The sequence below is a fragment of the Artemia franciscana genome, chromosome 8 (genome assembly GCF_032884065.1).
Source record: "Artemia franciscana chromosome 8, ASM3288406v1, whole genome shotgun sequence".
Classification (NCBI taxonomy): domain Eukaryota; kingdom Metazoa; phylum Arthropoda; class Branchiopoda; order Anostraca; family Artemiidae; genus Artemia; species Artemia franciscana.
Window position 1 is genome coordinate 9,157,998 of NC_088870.1, and position 17,712 is coordinate 9,175,709.

General features: G+C 35.4%; 1 protein-coding gene across 1 annotated transcript in view; it reads left to right on the top strand.

Annotated features, from left to right (window-relative positions):
- Nucleotides 1-491: 491 nt before the first annotated feature.
- Nucleotides 492-17,712, top strand: part of LOC136030605 (GRB10-interacting GYF protein 2-like) — an 86,071-nt gene continuing 68,850 nt past the window's right edge. The window contains exons 1-8 of the mRNA XM_065709674.1: nt 492-823; nt 1,435-1,783; nt 2,390-2,548; nt 4,366-4,427; nt 5,846-6,068; nt 11,654-11,887; nt 13,694-13,892; nt 15,761-15,986. Of these exons, the coding sequence (XP_065565746.1) occupies nt 492-823; nt 1,435-1,783; nt 2,390-2,548; nt 4,366-4,427; nt 5,846-6,068; nt 11,654-11,887; nt 13,694-13,892; nt 15,761-15,986 (1,784 nt within the window). The remainder of the gene's footprint in view (nt 824-1,434; nt 1,784-2,389; nt 2,549-4,365; nt 4,428-5,845; nt 6,069-11,653; nt 11,888-13,693; nt 13,893-15,760; nt 15,987-17,712) is intronic.

The following is a 17,712-nucleotide window of genomic DNA, read 5'->3' on the forward strand; positions in this document are numbered from 1 at the left end:
GTTCCCATTTCCTTTAAATCTTTCTTTATGACATCTTCCCACCCCAGACAAGGACAACCTGCTTTCTGTTTAGCCCTAGACAGTTGGCCAAAAAGGGCAATCTTTGGCAATCCATAATCCTTCATCTGCAGAACGGGCCCTAACTATATCAACCTTTCATTCATTTTTGCCCTAGAAAGCAGGATTGAACCACACTTTTCCTACAGCCTACTTTTTGCCTCAGTCTGAATTGGTTATGAGAAACTGCCTGCTGAAGAATTCAAATTTCTCCCAAAAAGATGTTATTCATGCCATTGTGTTGGTCACTTAGCTGCTAATTGCGTAGTAACGCCTATATGTGGTCATTGTGGTGCTTCTGATCACACATCCACGAAGGACAATATGTGCACTAAAGATAGGTTCTGCATCTTATGCAAAAAGAAAGGCCACGCATGCAATAACATAAGATGTCTGGCTAATAAAGCAATAATCAATGCGAATTCCCTACCAAAATGAATCTAGAACCTGCCCATGCTAAGTATGGAGTTGCAATGTGGAATTTAAACGGAAATCTCCTTAACCAGTCTATTTTTATTGAGAACCTTCTTTCAAGATATGATATTGTGTGTTTACAGGAACATTTTGCAACCTCTCTCAACCTTGCCTTGTTGAACCTGTCACCAAACCATCAGGTTTTTACAGTCGCAGCCAAATGCTCTCACACTCATGGCCGGCCATCTGGCGGCCTTGTGACTTACGTTAGATCATCTCTATCCACTTTTGTGTTTGACTCGGCATTAGACTTTCTTGCTGTCAAAATCCAAGATATGGTTATCGTGAACTTGTACCTCCCTACAGACTATCTTGATTATTGATCAGATAGACTGTTTGCCACAAGTATTTCAAGGCTATTGAAGTGTATTGATAAAATAAAAAAGTATGGGCTTTCATATCTGATAACAGGTGACTTTTACTTTGATCTTGAGAACCTTAGCGGCTACTGTTCAAGTTCTAATTGTGCTAATATGTTACTTTCTATGCTAGATGATGAGTTTATACTTGCATCTAAGAATAAGAATTTTTCATATATTCATAATTTGGGAAGTTTGCCAAACCTAGATCATGATATACACACTCAATCATATGGAGTGAGGTTCTTGTTTCAGATTCAAACTGTCCAAAATTAAATAAATAAATAAAAAAACATCCAACTGAAATTAAGGAGCAGCATTAAAACTTAAAACGAACAGATATTATTATGTATATGAGGGGGTTTTATCCCTTGCCAATACCTTGCTCTTTATGCTAAGGTTTTTTTCAGTACTTTCAAATATATTCTAATTAAATGACCCTTGTGATTCAGCTATCATTCTTAAGGAATTGGAACAAAATTTAAACTCTAGTGTAAAGAGTGAGGTAAAGAGCGTGATATCATCTATTTCTGTTGTTTTTCAGTATTGATTTAAATGTTAATGTTTTGCCTCCTCCTGGAAGGCTCCAGAAGCGTCCTTGTATTGTTTGTGATTGGAAACTTGCATCTATGAGGTCATTTCAGTTGACTTGTGATGAACTTGTTTCAAAAACCCATGTTCCTTTTGATCTGCTAATTGTTAGTTCAAAGAAATATCCAGCAGAATCATGGATTGAGTTGAATATTTATTGTAGTGAGCTTATGCACGCATTATGTCTTGCTGAACAGTCAGCTGTACCGTCTAGATGGGTGTGGTCTGGTACCGAAGTACCAGGCTGGTGTGTAAATGTGAATCTGCAGAATGCATGTAATTCGGCAAAATTTTGGCTTTTGGTTTGACGTGAGGCTGGCTGTCTATGAGACGGTTGGGTGAATAACCATTGAATTCATAATAAACGTAATTTTGCAGAAGAACCTTCACTACACTGTAGTGCAATTATTCATTCTTCATCTCAGGCTATCCTTACCCCCCTGAATAAAATTTGGTCTTCATTTTCTTAAAGAAAGGTCTCATGCAATAATGACCTCAATATCTCGAGATATTTAGATTCAGCATTATAGAAATGAATTTTTGGCTCCTGATATCTGGCTACAAAAAAGTTTTGGTGTGAAACTGGATGATTTCTTCTCACATAAACAAGAAGAAAGCAGTCCGGGTGCTATAATTACTAGGTGTTCTATCCATACTGCTATTAGAAAACTAAAAAAAAAGAAATTGCATGGTTGTTAAAGTATATCAATTCAGGAAATGCTGTTTTGCAGCAAGATGTTCCTTGAGCACCTTGTCCTTCTTTTTCAAATGATTTTTAACCTGGGTATTGTGCCTGATTCTTTTTCAATAGGAATACTAACACCTGTGCCTAAAAAGGAAAAACCACTTTGCTAGTGCTTTTCATTCTGCCTATAACTGTGGCTACAGTCTTTTGTAAGTTATTCAAGGCACTTATTGTTGACGAACTGCAGTTGAAATGCACAGTTACAGACCATCAGTTCGGTTTTCAGCCTAGTCTAGGTTGTGGCCATGCTCTTTCTGCTCTTGTTTCGGCCTTGATAGATGCTGAGAAAAGCGGTGAGAGCACAGCTCTTGCTGCGCATGATGTTAGATGGGCCTTTAATTCACTAATTCATGAGCAGATTATTTTAGATATGAGCCTAGCAGGTGTTGACCCATGTATGTTAAACCCTTTATATGATATGCATCAAAATTTAAAAGCTGGGCTTAAGCTACCAAATACACTAAACTTGACAAATAACCCAGTGCTAAAAAGGGTGCATTGACATCAACTACCGCGTTTAACAACAACATCGTCAAATCGCAATCTAAGTCAAATCTGACATACACTCTGAGAGGGATTGCTTAGCAATCCCTCTCAGAGGGATTGTTAATAAGCTATACAGGCAATGTACTTAATTTGAGCTGCGTCCTTTGCAGTTTAGAGGAAAATTTTATTCAGTTTCAAGTAGAATACAGAAAATAAGCCTTCAGTTTAATGAGCAGAAATCAGAAGTGATGTTGTTTAATGCTAAGCAAGGGTCTGCTGTTGATGTTAGGCTAGGTGGTGCTACTGTTTGGCTTGCTGAACACATTGTTTACTTCGGGATCCCTATTGGTTGGTCTATGCTTGAAACGCATCACCTTTTGCAGAGTCATCTACAGAAACGGATTCCTTTAGTTTATAGCCGTGTTGTTATTTATAAGCGTCAGTTTGATTGGCGGATTTTGGCCTAGCTGTATAATGCAATGGCACTATCCCATTATCTGTATTTAAGTCCCTTTTGGAGGATATTTCAAAAGGAAGATAAGAAAGAATTGTGGTCTACATATTGTATTGTATCAAATTAACGACGCTTCTTGACTACTAAGGTCCCTGTGTCGGCCCTGTAGTTGAGTTGCTGCAGCATGATTTGATCTCTGGGTCCCGTATTACCAAGCTAAGGTCAAACCCACTGCGCCACCACAGGACCGTGGTCTACATATTATAAATGGGATTATTGAAGCTAATGAAGCCATCTTAGCCAAGATCACCAGATATAACTCTAATATTGTTACTCATCCTTGGGCAGTTATTTTGAGGCAATAGTTTTTGTTTTTTTGTAGTTAGATATCCATTTGTTCTTTATTTTTCCATTTTGTTCTTTATTTGTTCTTTATTGTTCTTTATTGTGTTTCTGTATTCTTTTGCAGTGTGTTTTTCACTTTTTTATTTTATAGGCTACTCCATCTGTTTCTTTTGATGGGAAATAAATATATACATACATAATATTTGAAATATGATCAGTCAGCCAGGTACCCAGAACAATCTGTAGGCAATTTAACGACTTAATCTTCTTAACGTCAATTTTAAAACCTATTCTAGCACCCTGAACTCACAAAACCTCTTAAAGCTCATTCATTTTGCTCACACTTTCATCTAGGATGCTTAGATCATCAGCATAATCTAAGTATAGAAGAGTTTTTCCTCCACATTTGATTCCGTGGTCTCTCATTGCCTTTCCTGTGTTCCTTAAGACAAAGTCCATGAAATATTTTGCATATATTTATATACAATATATATATATATATATATATATATATATATATATATATATATATATATATATATATATATATATATAAACTTTGTGAGTAACTATATCATTATTCTTGGAGGAAATTATTCTCTTTGTTGTTTTGAATTTTTATTTAGTTTTTGCTATGTAAGTGTTGTTTCAGATCCTATCAGCCTGATGAAGTTGTTGAGCAAGCATAAAAAAGAATTAGCCGTCGACGTTCATTTGTTGAACTGCTTCAACAGACCAAAGTGTTGTTGCATTTCAATTGAAGATTTGCACTCCGTATATATTTTCTTAAAATTCATATGGAAATATGTTGTATGCAAATTATCAATTCATTCTTTTTTTTTCCTTTTTTTCAGGTCAAGGTCCTCCTTGTTCTCAAAATGACTACAGATACCACTTTGAAATTTGGCCCAGAATGGTATTTATTTTTCCTTTTATAGAGAATCACTAGGCTATTAGTTCAATCAAAACCAGTTGAATTTTAACTCAAAATATGTGATGATTACTTATTTGCTTCAGCAAGATTGTATGAACAAAAACATATTTTTTTAGGCTTTTCGAATCGCATGTTGTGCGTTTATGCGTTTTGTGGAATAACTTGGAAGTACATTTTGTGTGCTCAACTACTTGTTTCTTATTTAGTGCCAGCCTTGTATACCCCAATGTCGGCAAGTTGAAAATGTCACGTTTCTCCATCTGAGGCCTTTATTTCTATTTTATGTATTAAGTTTAAAAACTACTAATTTTTTAATGGAAATTAAATCGCAGTATCACAATATAAAATAATGATCAACTAACTTGCATTAGAAGAAAACTTAAAACAAATATAAATAAGAACAAATAAGGATCAGGTCTTTAAACTTCTTGAAGGTCAGAGCTTGTTTGTGCTATACTGGAAACTAGATGTGTTGTTTCAAGTATCACAAGTTGGTCTTTTGGAAAGTTCTGTTGAGCTTTTGGAGTAAACTATAAAGTGCTTTCTTTGATACCTGTAAATGCATTCCTAAGAAAATGGACTCACTGGACTGAAACTTCGTAAATGTAACCTACTATGAGAGGAGATAATCAAATGAGAAGGGGTAATTTAATGCACTTTTTGGAAAGCAATTACACCCAATTTGACCATCTGTATTAGGGAGAATTCTTTTCAAAATGTATACTGATGCATAGACTATGATAAAATTAAATACAGTTGACAAATATAAATAAGTAAAAAATTAAAAAAATCTTAGAAATTACATGACTGCAGCTTACAAAATACAAACTATGGATTTTGCATTTCTATGGCTGTATTTCTGAAGAAATCATTAATTTATATTCATCAATTTGTTGTATTTTGGTACGATTTTTGGGTGGCGGAAGGAGTTCAGCCCCTTATTTTTTTAAATCCATACAAATAAATGTAAGATAAATAAAACAAAAGCATAAAAATTTAGTTAAACAAGACTGAAAGGATCAATCATTTTAAGAAATAGAAAAAAAATACAATAAAGATAAAACGAACGTCGAAATTGAGGGAATATCCAAATGATTAAACTAAGGAAAAGGGCTGTAATTTTTTTCAGTCATATAGAGGATAAAAACATTTTGTAGAGCCTTCTGCATCGAAGTTCAGCATTGGTGAAAAACTAGAACACGTCTTGTCTAACTCTGTTTCATTGTTTTTGGTTGGGGACATTGTTGGCCGTAGTTCTGATCCTTAAGGAGGGAAGGGGGACTTAAAAAGTGTATTTCTAGGCCAGTATTTCTCAATATTTCCGTTCCATTGGTTTAGTAGAGTGAGAGAGGGCGGCGCTTTTCAATTATAATTTTTGGTATTGAGATTTATGTTTGAAGGGTTCGTGCACTTTCTTCTGGCGAAAATAACTCTCCACCACCGAGTCCAGATCTTCTACAGCCCCAATACAAGCTACCAGACTATCAATACACCAGAGAGGAAATGTTGGCTCTATTCCACAAAGGCCTTGATCTTCCACCCGGTCTGAATGAGTTTGAACATATATTCGTTGAGAAGGCTCAAACTCCAATGGCCTTCAGCACTCTCACTGAGGATGAAACTGTAAGTTGTCTTTATTTTATATATTTGCCCATTAGGGAGGGGGGAAGTAAAGTATAGTGGGTCTGCATGCAAAATGTGTTAGCTACAATCGTTCTGCAAATTATGAAGTAATAATTGCTTTCTAACTTCACGCTGTCCAAATAATTTACTCAACCCCCCTAATGTGCAGATATATAGCCCAAATTATACAAGTCCAGCGTGTTCTGTTACCCTTCACTTTTCTTTGTGGCTATGAAACCGGTTTTCTCACACCTTACATTCAGATCAAGAACTTGAGTGTGTTCTGAATAATTAACAAGTACCTTTTTTTTCAATTCAACTGCAATTGATAAAAAAGAAAACATGTGGTATTAAGTCACTCCTAAGGGGAGGGGAAGGTTACTTGAATCCAGCTCGTATATTTAATGCTAATCTTATGGTATATTTCCATTTATCAAGTCATGAGGGTCACTTGAAACCATATCTAAAATGGTGCATAAATGAACGTTATATATAAACTATTCAAAGATACAGTAAAAAGTATTTCTTGATCATGTGCTTGTTGTGTTCCTGCAAGCCGCACTCCCTGGATCTGAGGAGTAGCATTAGTGCCTCAGGCGTTTATTAAACTTGGGTGTTCAGTGACTTTAATCTATGACCTGTGATACCACCCACAGTCCTTTACTTTTGGCAACTTCCAGTGTATGGTGCCGCTCATAGTCATTCAATGCACTGCCAGTTAGTTATAAGTGCACACTTTATGTTGGTTTTGAGTTACTCCTTCTAACGTGAAGAAGTGGTCGGATTTACTTCAAGTAAATTGCCAGTTTATCAGCTTCAATTAAATAATTTCGTATAATATCTCAGAATATGACTTTAAACTTAAGCTATTGAGGGAACTAGGTTAGTTTAACAGTTTTTTACTTTTGGTGTAAGACTTCAAGTCACCCCGTCCTACGATATATATTTTTTTTGCTTGTTTTTACTCCAATGTTATTTATTGTTGTATTGTGCAGTTTTATAAATTAATTAATTTATTGATTTGCAATAGAGAGTTTGCGAGAATCTTGAGCCGAAGCTAAGGGCTCGTTGGATTTGAAATTATTACTGCTGAGTAATCTGAGTATTCGGGCTGGTCAATACCTTCGAAATTACGAAAAAAAACTGTGATACTGGTGAGTTCCAGACTCACATAAACATTAAAAGCTGGTCACCAGTATCAGTTGATACTAATCTTCAGAATATGGTTAATTATACGGTTGAAAATATGATTGTGAATGGGTATTAAAGAACATATAGCAATTTAGAAAAACCACGAACAAAATATATTTGCTTTCTATATTTTTAATTTTTCTTTAACACTCTGTCCTTTCTATATTTTTATAGACAGTTTTCAACTAAATAATAAAATAAACAAAGTTATCTGTTTTTTATGTACTGTCAGAAACAGGGTCTTCATGGCTGTTTGATTTCAGGCTCTATCAATATGTATCTGTCATTTTCAGGCTGAACTTCTTTCTAATCCCCTTGAATTTTAAATCACATCTTTCACATTTCTATTGCCAGACACCTAAAAAAATGTGACGTTTTCATCAGCTAATCTCCGTCTTTTTCTATGTGCAGAATATATTTCTAATTGAGAAGGTTTTCCTGATGCCTTTGGTAATATGTTTTGTTAGCTAAGTAGATGATTTCTTAAAGCATGTTGACGTGCCATAATTTAAAGAAAGAAAACTATCAAAAAATAAGGTATTTTAAGGCCAAACGAAGACACTGAAAAAACCCACAAAAGAGAAGATTTAAAAAAAAGAAAGAGAAACTCTTACGAAGAGAGAGATTAAATAAAATAGAAGCAGATACTTTAGTAATCCCCGAAATAAACCTTGAACCACCTTCCCAATCACATGATCAAACACGTCAACAACCCCTTAGTCTCAAAGGGTGTCTGCAAGTAATGCAATTATTAAAATCAAAAATCAGATGACATAGTTCTCAAATTTATTTAATTGCTGGTTCGTTTTTTTTTTTGATTAAATGATTTATTTTTTTTTTATTTCTCAGTTGTTCGCTAGTATCCGTCGATACTAATTTCTTATTTCTTGGATTTTGTGCAAATCGCGGGCATTAGCGAATGACTCGCTTTTTGGTTGTTAGGTATTTGGTTTTAATTCTTAAATTTTTCCTGCATTTTCCTTGTATATATTATTGTTCTCGCTGAAGAAGAGTGGCGGTTGTCCTCTTGAAATATTCTTTTTGTGTGTTTGTTCAGTATTCTCACTTGGTCCTAAAAACCCATTTTTGATTGTTTTCTTTCAGTATATTTTTAGTTGAATATTGTACTACTAATAATATATTTATGTTCCAATTATGTTTTAAAGGAGTTGGAAGATATTTACATACCAACAGAACTATAACTTGTAATATCTATTAAAGTGGTACAATTTTCGCCACCAGTTCTTCTAATGAATTAAAACCCTGTTTTATTTAACAGTGGTGGACATACCGTTTAGTAAAAATATGGTACTACGAAACAAAATCGAACCAAATGGCAATTTCGTATTAACTTTACGTTTGATTTTTAGTTGCCGCTTGTTCTTGGGTATTTAAATCCCTGAATAATTTTTTTTTTTTTGCGCCAAGTTATAAATGAAATAGTTGGATTCGCAATGGAATTTCTCAGGAAGAAAGGAATTGTGTTGCGGAGCAACACTACTGCTTTCGTAGTTTTTTTTTTTTTTTTTCACCGTGATCAGCGACCTGTAGCTCCGAAGTGGTAAGAGTTAAAAATTTGAGATTTTTCAGAGGGAAGGGAAACGTGAAACAGAGTAAAAAAGTTCCAGAGAAGTTCCTAAAATTTCTAACAGTTTTCCATAAAAAAAATAAAACCGTTTTTTTCTTAGAAACTCTGCGTTCGATGTTTGGCGTCAAGTTAAGACGACCCTAGCTTCAGAAATAAACTTGTTAGAAATACAGTTATGCTGAACTCATGTAGAACTTTCATTTGTCTCTTCGAGAACCGGAGCACAAAATTCCGTAGCTCTTACAGATTTCCCGGAAATAATTCCGGAAAAGTCCATTTCGTTCCGATTTTTTTTGGAATTTTCTCAAATTTTCGATTTTGATGTTTCTTATATTTTTATCGAGTAGTGCTATGAAAAGTATGCAAGAAGAAGTGAAGTGTTCTATATACCAAGTTGCTTCGTTCTCTAAGAAATAATTTCCGAAGTTTCGACGTTCTAGAGGTAACTTCTGTTCTGGACCAGCTAGAATTTTTTTTCCAACGCGGTTCGACAGGTCTCGATCTCCTAACAACTGGAGCTTACAATAGTTTCTCCCAAATAAAATTCCTTCTTTGGGTTTTTCTATTTGAAAGTTTTGTCATGCCCTCGGGGCAATTTAAATTTTTTGGTGAATTTGGTTTGTTTTATATTTTCCTAGCTTAGACTATCAAAAGTTAAGCAGAAAACTATAAGACGTTATTTCCGTATCTCTTTCAGATTTCCCGGAAATAATTCCCGAAATGTGCGTCTCAAAACAATACTTCGAATTCAGAATATTCAGAATTGTCAACTGTGTTATTGTGTTATTCTCGTTTATTTCTGGACCAGCTAAACATTTTACCAAGCTCAGTTTAGTAGGAGCTCGAAATAAAATCATATCAAAGATGCTTCAAGATAACAATCGAAGCCGCATTAGAAAAATGTCCTCTGAAGGACATAATGGAGACTGTTGCTCCGCAACTGTGTCCCGTAGGGCACAGTTGCACGTGTTGCTCCGCAACTGTGCCCTACGGAACAGGGCACAGTTGCTGCAACACTTCCCGTTGCACAGGCAACGGAGGTCTAGTTATAAATTAAGAACTTAAAGTTGCTTTTCGTGTTATAACTTTTTGAAGTTTGGTAAATATTTGTATATTTCAAGGTTCCTTTTCAGCTCTTGAGTAGACCTTACTATTTCTTATCTGAACGCTGTTTATGCTGTGTAAATACGGTCACCTTATTTATCAATGTTGCCGTATAAATAATTGTATCCATAGTTCGGAATGGAAATTTTTGCAGTCAGTAATTGGTAGCGCCGATAAAGTGATGATCTGTCCTATTTATGGATTAAATGAAAAATAAGTTTTTTTAACTGAGAGTAAGGAGCGACATTAAAACTTAAAACATACAGAAATTACTCCGTATTTGAAAGAGGCTGTTCCCTCCTCAACGCCCCGCTCTTTACGCTAAAGTTTGACTCTTTCTCTCAACTCTACTTTTTAAAACAGTAAAAAACTTCAGCGTAAAGAGCGGGGCTTGAGAAGGGAACAGCCCCTTTCATATACAGAGTAATTTCTGTTCGTTTTAAGTTTTAATGTCGCTCCTTACTTTCAGTTAAAAAAACTTGTTTTTCTTATTTAATTTCTGAACGTTTTTGAATTAATGCATGTTTTGATTTTGGCTCTCCGCACATGAATAATTAAAACCATATTAATTTTTTTTTTGGCTAAATGGCTTTCTCATAGTTTTGATCGGACGATTTTGAGAAAATAGGAGCGCGGGAGTAGGCCTAGTTACCCTCCAATTTTTTGGTTATTTAAAAAGGCAACTAGAACTTTTAATTTTTTACGAGCGTTTTTATTAGTAAAAATATACGTAACTTACGAATTAACTTAATAACGAACTTCCCAAAGACATAGTTATTAGGTTTTTCGACTATGCTGAATAAAATGGCTATCTCAGAATTATGATCCGGTGACTTCTGGAAAAAAAAATGAGCGTAGGGGGCCTAGGTGCCCTCCAATTTTTTTGGTCACTTGAAAAGGTAAAAAAAGGTAAAGGATGTGGTACTAAACCCTTAAGTTCCGAACCGGCGGTGCTGATCTCCGTCTCAAGGCCCTTCAGCCAGGAAGTGTAATGCACTTAAAAAGGGCACTAGAACTGTTAATTTTCCTTAGAGTGAGCCCTTTCGCGACATTCTAGGACCACTGGGTTGATACGATCACCCCTGGAAAAAAAAAAAAATAAAAACGCACCCGTGATCTGTCTTGTGGCAAAAAAATACAAAATTTCACATTTTTGTAGATACGAGTTTGAAACTTGTACTGTATGGTTTTCTGATACGCTGAATCTGATGGTGTGATTTTCGTTAAGATCCTATGACTTAATGGGTATTTCCCCCGTATTTTCTAAAATAAGGCAAATTTTCTCAGGCTCCTAACTTTTGATTGGTAAATCTAAACTTGATGAAACTTTTATATTTAAAATCAGCATTAAAATGCGATTCTTTTGATGAAACCAGAAATTTTATTTTCGGCTTTTGAACCATTTTGATTTGAAAAATGGTCATCTCAAGATTTTGATCTGATCCCATTTTGGCCCGTGGGAGCACCTGGGAAAATGGCCACAAAAAAGAGTTCGTTGACCTGCGATCATTTTTAGTTATGAAAAGGATACTTGAATGACGAGTTTCTGGTGAAATGACTCTCGTTATAAGTTCATATGCCCGTCCTGTCTATACAAACTTGCCCAGAAAAATGAAAATGGGAGACATATTACTCTTTGATAAGTCAAACAACTGCGTTGATTCTATTTTGTTTATTATTATTGATTGATTTTTTTTTTCAGAATGGTTGGCAGCGAGGGATAAACAGCGATGCGGCCCTAAAGTCGGCAGGGCGTTTCATACAATCGTCTGGAACTGGTAGCATTCGCGGTGGACGTGGAGGAATTTCCATTGAGCGGGGTAGAGGCAGAGCAAGAAGTGCTGGGGGCTATGGTCGGATGGATGAAGATGAAACTCAGCGTCAGCCTGGCCTGATTCGTGGAAACGGAAGAGTTTTTGACCGAGACCGTGCACAGGTAAATTTTAAGCATTATGCAAATTTATCCTTTCCATAAAGTTGAAAACGGTCAGATATTACGAAAAATAAATTGTTTGTCCACAAACATTTGTCCACAAATGTTTGCAAGATTTATATACTAATGCAAAAACAATCTTATTCATGTTTTTTTTCTTAATTTACCTGACATCTTCTCTGGGTGAATATAGATGGCGTTCGATTTTTTCTATTAGACAAGCTTCAATTTACTCTAGTATCGATGTCTCATTCTCTTTTGAGTCTAATTTTAACTGCCACGAATCCAATTTTAGGCCGAAATAACAGGACGTGAAGCATGAAATACATCATTCACACAATGAGACAATTTTTTTGTTAGACCTGTGATTCCCAACATGGGACACAGACCCAACCGGTGGTATACGGCAATATTTTGGTGGCTCATTGGTAGGGCGTGTATCTTTTGGCCGACTACTTTAGAGCCTTAATTCTGAAAAAAAAATTATGTGAATGGCGTCACATTCATATGTGTTTAAAGAGCAAAAAAGATGTATGATAGTATTGCAGGAACGTCGCACATTGTATAAAAGGTTGAATTCGGACAGGATTTTTCATCAGCATAAATATGCATTGAGGACGATCCAAAAAACATCAAATTAATGGCCTTTTAAACTTCCTTCAGCTGAATACACGTAAAATCATGAATAACCAAATTTGAATATTGGGAGGGAGGAGGTCGTCAGGATTTTAGAAGTACCCAGGTTGGGCGTGACCCAAAATCGGTTAGGAGCCACTGTCCTACCCCCTCAAACAATTAAATGTTGCTTTTGAAATAGATCCAGTTATTTTGTAATCTTGAAAAAACTCGGCGAATACTTTTTTCCGTTTACTACATAATTGGTAAACGTAATAGTTCTCGGAAATCTCTATGAGATTCCAGGACACCAGTCTCATATGATAGGAGCGAATTTTAACTTTTCTGCTTTTAAAGAAAATAATTGTAATAAGAATTCAATAACAATTCCTCGTATCCCTGTATAGTAGTATGGTTATGCATTTTTTTTCTCCATTTCGATCATTTCCTAGAAAATTATTTTAATCCGAGACCTTTAGAAACTATTACGCAAAATGTTCAAAACCGATGAAAAAAGGACCATGTCCAAAAGTGAAATTAAAAAATAGTCTTACTTTGGATTGTCTTGTTGGAGGGGGGAGCTGAAACATTCTCATAAACCAGCACCAGATTTAGGATGATGGAGTAGGGGACCACTCGCACTCCACCAAAAAAGATATCGATAATCTTTTAAGCAAAATATTACCCACAACATATTCAAAACATGTCCTTGATGGAGGAGGGGAGGCATATGTAACTGTATAGGAGTGGAGGCATATGTAACTGTAATGGAGGGGGGCATATGTAACTGTGTAGGAAGGGAGGCATGCCTTGACTGAGAAAAATATTAAATTTCCTAGCTCACAATAAACCGCATCGAAACGAAGCTGTGTTGCTTCGCTACCCGTTCCAAATTTACAGATTTTTAGTGAGTTAAGCCCTGATAAAAACACTACTTACGTGATTGGCTGAGCCAAAGAGTGTCGGACGTTATATATAAAAAAGAAATAAACTACATCGTTGGCTATTTTCACGAGGACTAAAAAAAATCCCCTTATACCACTTAGCCCCTCCCCCCCAAAAAAAGTTTAATCCACATAATACATTGAGCCTAACTAATTTTGGACATAGTGTCAATGGCCTCCTCTCAAATAGCATCCCAATTTCCTACTTATTAAAGTTAGTAGCAGGGTATTTAACTTTTTTTTTTGTTAGAGCCTTGCAGACCGCAATTGGAATGGAGATGAATGGTCAAATACGTCCCCTCGTAAAGAATTTGTGCCGCGGGGTGCAGCGGACAACTGGCGCTCTCGCGATGGCTTCCGTATATCAGAAAGTGAGGGAGAAAAACCCCGTTGGTCTAAACGCGATGATGATGAAGGATGGAAAACAGCTGGCAGAACGGAAAAATGGGGTCAGTTTTTTTTTCAAAACTTTACTTAGGGTAAACTTTGATATACCTTCGAGTAGTTCTGTAGTTTTCCTTCCGCTTAAAGGGATGAAAGCGGAAGAAATTATTCATCAATTTGTACACAGGTTTTTATGGAGGACCCCCCCCCCCCTAAGAATTTTCAGATTCACTATTATAAGAACAATAGAAAAACTAAGCCAAACTATGCGGAAATTGCAAATCTTTACGCCTAAAAACAATTAAAATAGGTACAATACATTATACTTGCCTCACAAAATTTAGGTTTTTGATTTCTTGCCTGTCTTGCATAAAAAATAGGTATATTTTGTCTTTTGGGGCTAGGCTGTGTAGCATTTATTGATACAGGGAGAGGCATGTATGCTGAAACTTACTTCAATGGGGAGTAAACAAAAAAAAAACTGTTTATTGCTTTTTTGAAGTGTCAGCTACTGTAGTTTTGAATGTAGAAACCTGAAATTAAATGTGATGAACATACTTCTGTAATTTACGAAAAGTAGCTAGATCCAATAAAACTTTGACGTTGCTCAAATACGATCTTTAGAGCCTCATTTCTTTGAAGCTATGGATGCGTCATAGACTTAGGTTAAAGCGGGTTTAACATAGGGGGGGGGGGCAGATCTTTTTCCACATAGATGGAAAATGTTTAGGTAATGAATTTTCAGGAGCAGCTACAACCTAGTAAAGACCAAACTCCAGATTTCGTAAAAAAGCTTGGTCGTCTTGTAGATATCGACGCCCTTTTCCTACAAGGTTCTGGGCTGTGATTGGCCCATTTGGCCCGCCCTTTTCTCTCTTGCTGAAATGCTGTCTATATTTATTGAAATGTAAACATTTCTCAAGACATAAGGACTGAAAGAGAGGACTCCACATGTTAATGACACTGAAATTAGACATGCAGTGCACGGCCTTGCCAGTTCACTAGAGTGAAATTTAAAGTTTTGTTATGAAAAAGCATTATCTTTTAAAAACAAATTTGCACATATTGCGCGTGGCACAAAATTTTGTATTGCTGAAAATTCTTGAAAATCATGTTACTTCAATTTTTTTTTTCTAATAATTTTTGCCCTGTAAGAAGACTTTTAATGACTATGGTTCACATGTCTTAAAAGAAGTATTTCTTTTAAAGAAGCTTTCTTAAAAGAAGTATGAGAGAATTATAACATTGTCACTTTTAAGGGTTGGCAATTGAGAAATTGAAAGAAGAAGTTTGTCCTTTTCACAGGTATATTTGTTTAAAATGTGTGTTTTTTTTTTACACCATCTGCTCTTCAGAAAGCTTTCACGTTAAACCAACATTGAATCCTAAAATTAAGCCTAAAGTTAGATCCTTTTTTATTCTTTATATCACCTATTTATTTGAAATCAGAAAAAGAAAATTTGTGCTGAACAGGAAGCTGGAGGAAGATTATAGACCTTTTCACAGATATAGTTTAACATTGAAATTGACGGTGAGGCTCAAGAAGACACGGGTTATTGTGGAATGGCTTTAAAATTGAATACAGAAAGATGGAAAATGAAATTAAAGATAATTTTTTCAGTGGAAAATTTAATTTTGCTTCTAGAGTTTTTTATTTTTCTCGAAACTCAATCTAAAATGAAAATTTGTAGAATAGGCCTTTTTTCTCAAAAATTTAAATTTTTTCAGGAATATCCTATTTTCGACAAAAAAAATATATTAATTTTACTTTTTCTAAATATGCTGTCACTGTTTAGTGGGATATGGGGATACTGAATATCGTAAATATGTACCCAAGGTTGTAAAACTATAAGGTATAAACTTAGCTTAAGTTTGCATAAATGAATTTATATTAAAATTCGATCAAAATAGATTTAATTTTTTTCTACTTTAGTCCGGGGTGGTAGCGGTTGGCGTGAAAGCAGTCGTGGCAACTATCGTGGTGATGATAATGACGATGGCTTTCGCGAACGACGCACATTCTATGGAGGAGATCGTGGTCGAGGTCGTCAGCACCATCAAGAGGAGATGGACGAGGAGGACCCTAGATCAGGTGGAGCTTATGGAAGAAAAAGCTATCCTAGTAAAACCTGGGGAGATGCTTCTGATATACCTGAATGGTAAGTAGTAGCAGCTTTATTTTATTGAAGTGAGAACTGAACCAATCACATAAAAGTGTGTTTCTGAAAATGTGGCTGGACTTGATGATGGACAGAAGTTATAAAATACAGTTATTTAAATTGAATAGAATAGAATTTTATCGTAAAAATTTCTATCACAGCCTGGTTGCCGAATTTGGATCTTTACGTCAAACAAGCGGTAGTTCATATCATTGAAAGATTTTGACGTCCATGCCAAACATAAATCATTGTACAAACATATAAAAGAGTCAACACTTAGTTAAAAAGTCAAAAATAAAAAGTAAATAGATAACAATAAGAGTAATGAAAATAAATAAAAAATATGATGAGTCAAACTTAGAAAGTCAAAAATGAAAAATAAACAGATAACAATAAAATTAGTTATTACTTTTCCTCTCTATTATATAATTCAACAAAAGTAGGAACAAAACTCTTCCGATGTTTTTCATGTTTAGCGGGAATGGGAGTCAGGTGGCAGTTGTGGGAAGGTGGAGTTCAGGAATGACGGAACGCAATCAAGGAACAGACAGGGTCTTGGTACTGAAACGAAGGCATAGGAGGCTTCTTCACTCGGCCAACGTGGTGAGCTTGAGCTTACCAAGTTGATTATGATATGGAACCTTCCCTTCACCATTATATAGAGGAGTAACGCCGGGATAAATGTCCTGTTATTAGGAGGACACATTGGAATGGGTTTTCTTTATTATTATTATTGACATTGGTAGGATGTTTTTATGTTTTTACTATTTTTTGTTGCTACTCTGTGTTAAAGAATATTGACTGCTGTGTTTCTTAATGATTTTTTCTTCTTTTTTTCAAGGGGTTTGTAATTAATCGTAGGTAAATGATAAATAAACTGTGAAGGGCGTTAAATAGGGAGATTAGAACGATACTAGCATCACCAGGCGAAGGAGGAGTCGGAGTCACTCAGAAATTAATTTTTAAGAGTATGTGATGAAAAAGATGCCATATGTGATAATAAAAAACGGGAGAGAAGTGATGGAACTAAAAAAGACTCATGGTGATTGGCTCTAATTGTTTCTTTTTGAACAAGAATGTTTTTTGGGTCTTTTCACGCGACAAAATCATTACAGTAACAAAATTCGTGTCTCAAGTATAATTTCGAATTGGACAGGAGTCCACTTGTCAGGTGTAAAATCCTCATTCCAGTGTTGTCAGGTAATGGTTAATTTTAGTTTGGCATGTGTAAAGAAAAGTTTTTGGAAGTTTGAAATATGCATAATAATATGTAAAATATGCAGAAAATGTCATATTACTTAAGGCCTAGCCAAAGTACAAGCACCCTAGTCAATTCTTTTTCTTAGGCGGCAACTCGGTCAAATACAAAGGTATCAGTTTTCTTCGTCGTTTCAACTAAACAAACATAAGAAGGTTGAACTTAAGGGGTTTCTCACTCAAAATTACGATTAAGTGCAGGTTATCCTTAGCAATTCTTCTTGTAATTATTTATACAATATAATTTTTTTATATGTATTTATTAACCGGCAGTTTGATGCCTGCCCGCTACTTATGCTCTAGACTCAGTTTAAACAGGTTACAACTAACTAATACTTGAGTGAGTCGCTCCTGAACAATCTGAGTGGTTAGTCCCTTGGTGTAATTTATGCATTCTCACACCCTCCGATTACAGCTGGATCTAGTCTTTTGGGGAATTTTTGACTTCAGAACACAAATATGTAAAGTA